This window comes from Sander vitreus, chromosome 2 (assembly GCF_031162955.1).
Source record: "Sander vitreus isolate 19-12246 chromosome 2, sanVit1, whole genome shotgun sequence".
Lineage (NCBI taxonomy): Eukaryota > Metazoa > Chordata > Actinopteri > Perciformes > Percidae > Sander > Sander vitreus.
This window is the reverse complement of record NC_135856.1, coordinates 19,484,951-19,497,183: the sequence shown is the minus strand read 5'-3', so window position 1 is coordinate 19,497,183 and position 12,233 is coordinate 19,484,951. Positions and strand designations below refer to the sequence as shown.

The window sequence follows — 12,233 nt, the reverse complement described above, 5'->3', positions numbered from 1 at the left end:
AATATCTGATATACATTTTCAGAATTTCTGACATACAGGAGACTGACCAAAATTAATTTATTTTTTTAGGATTATGTATCTTTGAAACCAGTTCCACATTAGCAGATCTCTAAATTATGTGAAACTAAACTGGAACATCTGGAAAAGATGTTGGAAGAAGAATGTACACACAGATGCCAAAAGGGCATGGAGCTTTTCTTACATTAAGAAAAGAATTATTGTCTTAACACAGTAAGATTCTATAACAAAATGAGACTTTTTACTATAGGCACCAAAAGAATACGAAAAATAAACATAAGGACATGCTGCCTGAATGTCAGTACTGTACTGTAATATCACTTACATTATTTCCTTATTTTAATGCTGTAACCTTCCATAGATATTTTTGTTGCCTGACTATCCCATGTAAAAGATTCTTTCTATTCTCTACATTTTTCAACTCTTTACTTACACAGGGTTCGTTATTACGAAAGAAAATGACTATTGTTTTACACAGAATTCACAGAAGCGCCCACAGAAAACAATATAAAAGAAGACACAACCCCAGCCAGATAATGTCCTGGCTTGCACTATAAAAGACATGCCAATCCCTGCAGTCGGAGAAAAGATTATTCAATTCATTGCATGTGTCAATTACAGCAGCTGAGCTCATGGGCAGGAGAGAAAGAAAGAGAGAGGAATATGCTTAATGTAAGGTCAATGTAAAATTTAGAGGCGAGAGAATCTGAAAGAGATATGGCATTATGCAGAGCAAACCAGAGAAAGGACAGAAAGGAATTATCCTAAGGTTGTTTGCAAAAAAAGTGAATTAATTCCCCACCGCAACACTCCATTACCCTTTCATGTCCCTGTGAAGTTTAAAACGTGTGGTTATTTAATATTTTATGAGTAGTATTTTTCATTCTTTGCTCTTGGAGATGTCTTTGTAAATGAGGTGGCTCCCGTGTAATGGATGCTAAATGACATGAAAAGTAGTCCTCCAGATCACTGCAGGGTTCATTATTACTTACTGATCTAAACATGGCTGATTGGCACGATAGAGTTCACATTAGAGCTCTGTTTGACAGCTATGTGAACAGAATTTCACGTTAAAATGTTTTTTGACTTCATGGTCAACAGGCTTGGATGTGTATGTGTGTGTACTGAGTGTGTGCGTGTGTGTTATGCACATGTGTGTAATCTTATTACTGAGTGTGACACTGGGACCATGACAGATAGCCTGAAGCAGAGAAGAGTTGTGTGTGTGGGTCTTTTACAGACAAAGATGTCAAAATACACTATAGTCAGCAGGAAGTTGCTCTGCCAGTATTCCAGTCTGGTATCTCTTTCTTATCTCTCTCGCTTTCTGACACACACAGTATTTTTACTACTTAATTTTTCATGTGGGTCTCTTTCTGACTTGCAGTGAGCGACACAGGCTACTGTACAGTACTGGGTTATTTACACACAAATGAACCTTGCAGAAGACAGAGACATGGCAGGCAGTGTGTCACTCTGTAATGGAAAGAGCACAGAGAAGACAAAATGCCAGAGTAAAGAAAGCAGGAAACAGACGAATTGAACTCAGGAAAGGATGGTGAGGTGGAAACTGAACACTGTGCTGTTTGGTGCAGGACACAGTGGTGGAAAAATAGAGAGGGAAAAACAACAGGAGGACTGGGAGGAGAGACTTACTCAACTATTATGACTTTTCTCCACACAAAATGAAGGTAAAGTAGAAGCCACCACTTTGGTCCAGATTGAAATATATTTAGACATACATGGTCCCCGGAGGATGTTTCCTAATGATTTTGGTGAAACCCTGACTTTTGCTATACTGCCACCAGTAGGTCAAAGTTTTCACACTTGGAACAACTATTGGATCGATTACCATGCCCCCTCAGGATAAATTGTGGTAATTTAGTAATTCCTACTAACGTCATCACTTCAAAATCAAAATGTTTGTCCAATGCTTTGCTTTGGTTTGTAGCATTTTTTCCCATTAAATTAGTTTTAAGGGGGGAAGGGCGGCTCTCGTGTGCTGTACAGATTGTAAAGCACCTTAATTTGTGATTTCTAATATTAGGCTAATAAATTAAATTGACTTTGGTTTATGACCAAATACCTGCTAAACTAATGATATTCCCGTCTACCTCAGCTGTACTTTGGGTTTAGTGCTAATTAGCAAATGTTAGCATGCTTACATGCTAAACTTAGATAGTTAGCATGGTAAACATTATATTTGCTAAACATCAACATGTTAGCATTATCACTGTGAGCATGAACCATCAATAATCATTGTATGCACATAATTGGCCTCAGATGCATAGCTATTGATCTACAACAACGGTACACAGAAGTTTCTGAACTAAAGGTATATTAACTCAAATCAGTTGAGGTAGCACTCTTACAGAGGTGTCCACTTGGGGGTACAAAAATAGCTTTGCAAGATAATGTGTTTGTATAGAGCACTGCCCCAGAGACACACAATATAATTATGCTCTACTTTTTACATAGTACATATAAAGCTTGAGTTTTACTCAAAGTGCAAAGTACAGAGCGAAAGGGAGAGAAAGAGAGTGTATGTTTTGTTCCCAGAAAAGCATTTTCATCCTACACATACAATAAATCAATTGCAAACAAAACACCCACTTTCAAACATCTTACTCCTACCCCTTTGCTTGTACACACACTCAACACATACACACAACTTCAGATGCCAACACACAACATACACCATTAGGATTCTCATACAGCAGGGTCTGTTGTTTGTCACCATCTGTGCCTGAAGAACTAAATCAAATGAGGCAGAGGAGGAATTCAGTGAGAGAAAAGGAGGCTTTTTGCTGGTGGAGGACCGCTCTTCTGTCTCATCCTTGTGCAGATGGACCCTGCTGCTGCATGGCCACATGCCCAGAGAGCAACAGCGACAAAGCAGCATAGTGGGGGGTATGAGGTGCGTGACAGGCACGTGTGTGTGTGTGTGTGTGTGTGTGTGTGTGTGTGTGTGTGTGTGTGTGTGTGTGTGTGTGTGATGCATGATTCAGAGGCTCAATTGACTGTGTGGTACAGAAAAACTACAAAAATAAAAGGGACTTTTATGAGCATGACTGTGGTTTTGCTGTGTGTGTGTCTGTGTGTGTGTGTGTGTGTGTGTGTGTGTGTGTGTGTGTGAAAGATTTTTGTCTGTGTAGGTACATTAATCATAATGCTTGTGCATGTGTGTGCATTGTAAAACTTTGATGTACATGTTGGATTAAGGGCTGCAACTAACTTATTTTTATTATTGATAAATTACTTTTCCGATTAATTGATTGATTGTTTTGTCTATGAAATGTCATAGTGAGAAATCCACATCACAATTTCTCATATCTCAAGGTGTGTCTTTATGCTGCTAGTTTTGTCCAACCAACAGTCCAAAGATATACAATTTTCATTTTGTTTGGGATTTTTGCTTGAAAAAGTGGCGATTATTCGACTATCTAAATGGTTGCAGATTGCAGACAGACTGAGTATGTGTTTGCGATATGGGTGAATGTAATGTTTATTTGGGCAACCTGCAACATTTGGTTAAACAAACAATTAATCAATTAATCCAAAACATAACTAATCGATAATAACCATTAGTTGCAACCCTAATGATGTACATCTATTCAACGTCACCATCTGCATGTTTGTGTAATATGTGTTGTCTCTTTGCTTCTACCTGTGTGCAGGTATCCGCCTGTCTCCAGCCACCAGTATGACATCACACAGCTGTCGGGACCTCAGGTAGCCCTCCATCTTACGGAAGGTGACGTCGGCGTGGGACAGAGCGGTGAACATACACTCCTCTGGACATGCACATGGCTCCATCGACACACATGAGGACAGTGTGGCGCTGCTGTTAGACGTCCTGTGCAAAGATAGGCATTCACACAAACAAACGGACAAACAGACACAAAGAGAAGGAGACAGAAGCTTTGAGTGCATGTGTTGGTGCTGATTCTCTTTTGTTCAAGACAAAGAGACAGATTTGTGGAGAGAGCTACACCAGCTGCTCTGTGTCATCCATGTGCCATCTTTTTCTTTGTGCCATTACCTCACACGTTTTCGCTCTCTCCTTCACTTCTCAACAGGGGTACTGTATGTCGCCTCAAGCAGACAAAAGATCTTTAATGGTCCAATTACTAGGAGTAAATGGCCAGATAAATTTAGCCTACTTAAAAGAGAAGCTGCCAATTAAATAGCTGTAAGAGTATGCAGTCATTTACTCTGCTCCCTAATGGCAACCAGTTTCCTTGTATCTATACAAACAACGAGAAATGAAGCCGGGTTTACATTTGTTATTAGTTATTCACTGGTGGAAGTGTTGCAGCCCAGGGCTGTTATGTCTTATTCTTCCAGTCTAAACTGACAAGGTGTAAGTGTGTGTGTTAGTATGTGCATGTGTGTTCATCAAAGACAAGCACCGAAGTAGCTACCCTGTGAATTATCAGCACATCATGGCTCCCAAACCAGCATCTAATTTATGAGAGCCAGGGCTGTACTTCCATTTTTAATTTAACAGCAGAAGTGGCAGGACTAGCCCTACAGCACAAAGAAATAAGAAATGAAATGATACTCCAAGGATGATATCATTTCAATGAAAAATCCCACTGTTTTAGGGATGTGGAAGTATGTGTGTGTGTGTGTGTGTGTGTGTGTGTGTGTGTGTGTCTGTTGCAAATCAAATTGTCCTAAGTCACAGTTTTCCACTAGGGGTGTGAATCTTCACTGGCCTCACGATTCGATTAAGATTATCCTGTTAACAATATGAATTGATTCGATATCCCGATGCATCACCTCATCAATATTATATACTGCTACACATGGTTTTCATCAACAAATTCAAGAATGAACTTCCCTTTTCATTGTATCTGCTCTTAAAAAAAGACAGTCTTCCTGAACGTAGCGGAGTCTGAACACCACAGACAGGAGTGACTGGAAAATCAACAAGTAACATCAGTAGGCAATAATCGATTAATCGATTATGGTCTGTCACTACATCGATGCGGAATCGCCTAGGTCTGCATTGCGATGCATCAATGCAAAGATGATTTCAGCACCCCTGTTTTCCACACATATTCCTCCAGCAATAAACAGAGAGAAAGACAGAAATTCTGGGAAGGCAGGGAATAATGTGGCTTGTGTACACAACATGATTTTAAATGTAAATACTAAATGATCTAAAACAGGATTGTACATTTGATAGTAGAAATAATTCCGATAAGTATCTCTATTGTGTCCTCTTTCCATTTTTTGTGGTACAGAAAACCTGACACCTGGAAGTTACCATGTTCTCTGATCCATGTTTGCCATTTCATCAACAAATATTGCCATTCTGTTTCTCTAAAACCAGTCCTTTCTCTGTTAACTTTTTTCCAGTCAAAGGGTTTTTCTACTGAGTTTGTCCTTATCCGATTATAAATTTTAAAGCGACTCTTATCAATATTTTTTATTATTAATTATCATTGATGGATCACATGACTATGTAAACCCACAGATAATTATCACAAAACTCTGAAGTTCTCCTCAGCTCTATGGAGCATTGGAGTGTCATTGTTGTGATTGTCAGCCTGCAACTTCATTGTTTTGGTTCTGTTTAAATGCAAAAAAGCATTGATAAACCCACTGTACACTACCTGCCCAGCACCAAATGTCACAAAGTTAGCAACTAGCTGGTAAACATAGTGGAGCATTTAGCAGCTAACCCAGCAGTTGGTGAAGACCAAAAACAGAGCTAGAAGAGAGTGGATATTGGACTGCAGAAACACGACTCCAAGTTAATGCTTAGGTTTCTCCGTGTCTCCGTGCTGGCTGTGTTGTGTTTACAGCCTCTTTCTGCTGCTCCCAAGTAACCAAAAATAAAATCAGCTATTACAGATTTAAAGCTCATATTAAAAGATTTAATTTTGGGAATTTTGAAAATTGACTTGACCTGAATTTAAAAAATAATCTGAGACACTGCAAGAAAAGTTCTAAGAAAACGCTGTTGTATGCGGGACTTACAGTGTGTGTATTCATGCACACATTCAGGTTTGTGTGTGTGTTGCTGCTGCTGAAGTGCTATAGCAGCAGTCATCTTTCCTCAGCTCTCCTTTACTCCTCTATATCTTTCTACCGTCCTGAATTTTATATCTTCAGCTAATCTCATCCATCACTCACTTTCCACCATATATCTTTGCCTCAGCCTTCTCTCTTCCCTATCCCAATCCTCCAAGGAGGCTTTTTGGCTAGTTTTCCTGTCCTTATATGTGTGTGTGTGTGTGTGTGTGTGTGTGTGTGTGTGTGTGTGTGTAGACAAATAGCGTGGCTAAATACTGCCAGAGGACATGGCTTTGAAGTGTGTGTGTGTGTGTGTGTGTGTGTGTGTGTGTGTGTGTGGGGGGAGCTGCCTTCCAGTCCCCTTAATTGAGCCTGGCAGGCACTCAACATTGACAGAGAGAGAAACAGAGAGAGAGAGAGAGAGAGAGAGAGAGACAGAGAGACAGAGAGACAGAGAGACAGAGAGTGTGTGTGTCTGGGGTGAAACAACACCATGCAGCCAGATTTTTTAAACCCCTGCACCAGGCAAGGACACTCACACCACTGTCATTCAGTATCTCTCTTCCTGCCTCTTTGTCTCTCTCTCTCTCTCTCTCGTACACACACAATTGCGTGCACACTCTCGTGATTAACTATCTAGCCTGATTAGCCTGTAGACTAACAGCTAATGCAAATTAAACTTGGTTCTGTAAGATGATATAATACGTGATCATACAGCCACGTAGCCTGCCTGGTCACATGTTAACCCCTCTGTGATACACATACAAAAGCTTGTGTTTCCCAACACATGGGGAAAAAAGAGAGGGCAAATAAATGGACAAGGGTGGGCAGAGATAAACACAGGACAGAGGGAGAGAGAGAGTGAGTAAGGGAGGCACAACAGGATTAAAGAGGGGGAAGCTGGGTGGGGTGAAAAAGTAAAAAGGGAGAGGAGGAGATCAGTGGAGTCGAGCCGAGCGTTCAGCTACTCTGGGATTCAGAACGCGTCCCTTGCCATGATCCCACTTGGGATCCTGCCACTGGATTCTGTTCTTGGAGTATCATACTGTACACAGGAGCTCTCAGAGGGAGGGGATGAATGCATACAGAAATCATATAGAGCTGCACATGTATGCTGCAGAAACTAATCTCTGTGTTGGTATGGCAACCATAACATGTGCAGGCATATGGCAATATGTACATGCACAATACATACTCAAATTCTGCTTAGGTTCACATTATAATGTTGTCTTTGTTTATGCTAATGAAGCTGGTATGTGTATGTGTGCATTACTATTAAGCAGAGGTAATTTTCTTTGCAAGCGCTGACAGACTCACATCACTGAAGATGGCAGCAAGCCTTGCATAAAAACATATAAAAACAACAACATATTTCTTCCTTTCTTTCTCTCTCACACGCAATCATAGACATTTGCAGTGAATGCAAATGTAGTGTAGAATGAAAGCCAATAGACATTACTGAATAAAAAAAAAATACATCAGCTTTTGCTCCCAATGAAAGCTGTTTTAACGTGTGTGTGTGTGTGTGTGTGTGTGTGTGTGTGTGTGTGTGTGTGTGTGTGTGTGTGTGTTTACTGTACTGTGTGTCCTATGAATCATTGATATTTTCTGATGTGTGTCTTGGGAACACAGAGTATAATAGGAGGCTTTCAGATGCATCATTATGCCAGTACAGTAAACACACACACACACACACACACACACACACACACACACACACACACACACTCTGTATTCATACCTTTACTTCATTACATTTACTGCCACATAATAATAAAACATAAATCTGAGAGAGGAGTCATTTGTTTTGCTGTCTCCATGGCAACTATTAAATGCCCTTTCACACCACAACAGCTGGATGACCACACCAATGCAATACACTCCACTATGCATGTGCACACAAACATGCACAGCACTGAGGATTGTGAGTACAAGCTAAAAGAGAATCAGTCACTGAAAACAAAACAATACAAATGTCAAGGGCAGTATGTTGCTACATGAGGAGCTCAGCCCTGGAGTCATATTGTTAATTTGACTCTGAAAATCCAATATTCACAAGAGTGTGCATTTGTGTTTGTCTTCTAACAGAGCCTGGTTGGTGGAGCCTAATCAGTAGGTTGAGGGGAGAAATCAAATCAGTTGACCACATGCTGTCCCAAAGGTAGGCTACTCAGCCATCATTTTCTCTTTCCCTCTTTCTGTCAGTATTTGTATGAGTATGAGTGGCACTCTGCTGCATACTGTCTGACCCGCCTCTTGCTTAGTGAATCCCCCATTTACTTTTTCTACAGTATATTCAGGAGGAGGATCACAGTTTCCACCTGCCAGTAATGATGCATATAGGCTACTGTAAAGTGGCAAAACTGTAATGCCAAAACTATAAAACGGTGGTTAAATATGATAAAGAAGAATATAATGATTATCAAATTAACACATTTGCTTTCTGTATCTGTAAAAGCCAGGCTAACGCAACCGGTTACCGGTGCGCTAACTTTTTAGGAGTGTATTTTGTTAATTTCACTGACTTTATTCTGTAGGCTACACAGTTTGACCTACAACTTTAGTTTTAGCTATCTGGTCCCGAAAAAGACCACTCAAACCGCCCCCTCCTACCTGCAGGAGCTGGAGTCGGTTTCCGGGTGGTTGTTGTTGTCCTCGGTGCCCGACGCTGCCGGTGCCACCGCCTCCTCCTCAACCCCGACATGAGCGAGTGGCTCGGGTTCCAGCTGGGGCACCGGGGCATCGCCAGGGGGATCCATGCTCGTCGCCGGACGGGAGCGACGATGAAGCGGCGGGGAGACCCACGACAACGCCGCGGCGGGGCTTCTGCACTCTGGCTGGCTAAAGGAGCGAGGACAGGAGCTCCCCGTTGCTCCAACTGCCGCTCCACCGCCCCGACTCACCGCCGGATCAGCAAACTTTCTGTTGCTGCTGTTACACAGGTTAGAACCAGCGCTGCCGCTCGCGACCAGCCCACTGTGAGCCCCGGCGCTGGGGTTTGCGCCGGCTGAATTCGAGGTGCTAGAGCCGCTTACTGAAGGTCCGTCTGTGGAGATGCCGCCCGCTCTCCTCCCAGCGAAGTAGTCTCCAAGCGGCGGGGATTGAGGCGGAGGGACAGCGGGGTGACCGAACCACCTCCATCGGATCCTGAGGATCTGCTTCACATCGAACTCCTTCCGCGAGGAAGAGCCCGAGCCGCTACTCGACATTCCACGGCTTGACAAGAGGAAATGGCGGGGGAGAGCCCTTACCGCTCTGCCGTTACAGCTGTACACTGTAGCCAACTGTACGCGCGTCTCTCCTGGCAACCGCACGCACGTTAACGGCGACTAGATGTAGTGAGCGGAATATAGCAGAGTATATGGACAGACAGAGAGGGAGAGAGAGTGAAAGAGAGTGAAAGAGGGAGGTCTACACAGAGTTTCAACGTGAGTGCCAAAGCTTTTTCATGCACAAATCAAACCACAAATATTTGCTACATGGACTCGTTAATGTCACATTTCTGCCAGTGCAGGCCACAGGGATTTTGTAGCAGAGAGGAATGATCATTATTGTTATTATCATCATCATCATCATCATCATCATCATCATCATCATCATCATCATTATTCAGTAGGCCAGACAATTAAGCAATAATAGCCTAGATGAAACCCAGTCAATCTTTTTGGCAGCATAGGCTAGTCTGGGGGAAGATATTTCTCTTTGGGTGTGTCTAGTCTGGATCAACGACAGTTAATTTAATGGATAATCCGGCAGCGCCAGATGTTCCGCTGGATGTCCCTCGCCTTGAAAAACTCTGTGCGTTTTGGGAAACCACAACAAGCTTGAGCTAGCAACCTACACGCTGTAAATGGCAAGTTTTGAAGAAAATTTGGATTGTGTGACATGCAGGCCTGCTTGGTTCTTTCGGGGAATGATTGTAAAGATTTACAAAGATTATGTTTACTACGGCATTTATCTAACTGGGACGTTTTCTGACCAATTTGCTATGGAAAAAATACACATGGCGATACACTGGTAAGAGCAAATGACGTTTATGTATCCAGCTAATTTAAATAGCTCACTGTATTGTGTTAACAGTTAACTTTATTTAATATTGTAAATGGAATTTCCTTTTGCATGGTAGGCCAACAAATATTCCACCAAAAGAAGTTCCTTCCCAAAACCATTTTGCAGATCCACCATCGCTGCAACCAGAGCTTAGCAATTGTGATTGGTGTAAAGAAATGCAAATAAACCAAGACCGCTTTTTTTATCCTATCCAGGAGTGTATGTGGAGGGGCCAGACCTTACTCCGCAGCGCTGTGGAGGTAAGTCTTGCAATGCAAGACTAGTTTGGAGCTGAAACGACAAGTCTTTAAAATAGTGTAAAATGCCTGTCACAATTTTCTGAAGTCCATCTTGAAACTGCATGTTTTGTCTAACAACAAAAATCAACTTATATTTAGTTTACTATAAAACAAAGAACATCAGCCAATCAAATCTCAAAATTGATAATGGAACCAATGAATGTTTGCATTTTTGCTTGAAAAATGACAAACTATTGATCGATTATTAAAATAATTACAGATTGATTTTCTGTCAATTGACTAATTGATGAATTGTCTCAGCTTTATTGCCAACACTTTTGTTAATTTATTGTTATATTGATTAATTATTTTTCAAGCAAACACTCCAAACGTTCTCTGGATCCAGCTTCTCCAATGTAAACCTTTGTGGCTTTTCTATAGTATTTTTATATTTGTCTTCGGGTTTCAATCGTTGGCCGGACAAACCAAGACATTTTTTAAATATTTTCTTACTCTTAATATTACAATAATCATCAGTTGCATCCTTAGCTGTGTTACTCAATTGGGACAACAATTTGTTCACATAGTTCCATTGGGATTCACCTGAAAAATCCCTATGATGTAAACTATTCAGTTTTAGGGTTATGACTTATTTTTTCTTTAAAGTTAGTGTTAGGGTTGGGATTAGGCATACAGCAGTTTTGGTTAAGGTTAGGTTACAGTCTCCAGGGAATATATAAATGCAATGTCCTCCTATAAAAACGTGTGTCTTTGTGATTGTGTGTGCATATGCCAGAGTGAGTGAACAAGCAGGTTTGTGAGGCTGCAGCAATCATTACATGTTAATCAAAGACTCTGAAATGTAATGAGGCGGTGGACACATCCTCTTTATCATCTTCATTTCTGCCCTGTCTGGCTGTCTTCACTCACTCCTCCCAACACATTTTTCTCTGTGAGTCTCCGTCTCTGTCCTTTTGCCTCCTAAAAATCACACTTTGTTTAGAGACCTGGCTGCAATACATACCGATTTTGATGTTTAAGCAGATATTGAAAACAGAAAATTTCTGGCATTGCTTCGAATCACCACATTGGGGGACCTGAGTGTCCTTGAAAATGAAATTGTCCTCCCCACATGCGCACAAAACACCTCCTTATTCCCCACTCCCTGCTTCTCCACAAACCATTTGCTCTTCTCCACCCATGACAACACTTCCTTCCCGTCAACCTTTCCTTCTCCTCCCTCTCTTCCTTCCATCTGCAATGCAGCAGCTATTCATAGACAGTAATGATCAGTGGGAGCGGGTCCTGTGGGAGCCATCCCCATTCAGAAGCCATGGCACCCAGCAGACCAGCAGCAGACCAGCCAGCCAGAGCCTTCCTCACCTTCCCCAGTAACCCTGGGACGACCACAGGATGTGCCGGTGCCAAGGAGCCGGAACACAGTGTGTTCTGGATGGAGTCACCAGCAGGAGGGGAGGGATGCTTTAGGAGCCCCACTCTAGCAAAAATCAATAAGTCAGACAGCCGAGGTCAGTTTGTGAATTACACAGACGGGAGATGTGTTACTCATAAATTGGCCCGCAGACTAACAGCCAGTCTGGGGGACTCATTTTATACCATGGAAAAATGACTGAACGGAGCAGATGAATACGGCCGATTTAACTTTTACCGCTTTTGTTTGCCAGATTCTGAGAAACACAGGGCTTTTCTTCAGTTTCAGGATGTACTGACAACTAAGTGTAGGACCACCCCGCTGCTCTAGCTGATCAATACAAAAAGTCAATACACACAAATACAGTACATACATACACACACATACAAGCTGAGTCTGCAAGGAGGCACGAAAACAAGCTGCAGTATTATTAAGGCAAAGAAATAACAAAGGGTCAGAGCAGAGGA

The 12,233-nt window shown here is 41.9% G+C and overlaps 1 protein-coding gene across 3 annotated transcripts in view; it reads right to left on the bottom strand.

Annotated features, from left to right (window-relative positions):
* The window catches only part of klhl5 (kelch-like family member 5), a 49,534-nt gene that overhangs the window by 18,056 nt on the left and 19,245 nt on the right, over positions 1 to 12,233 (bottom strand). For 2 of the 3 annotated variants that reach the window (XM_078259959.1, XM_078259952.1), the window contains one exon: positions 3,686 to 3,874. In XM_078259959.1, the coding sequence (XP_078116085.1) occupies positions 3,686 to 3,874 (189 nt within the window). Of the gene's footprint in view, positions 1 to 3,685; positions 3,875 to 8,658; positions 9,429 to 12,233 lie in introns of those variants that run through there. The other variant, XM_078259944.1, reaches the window with a different exon arrangement.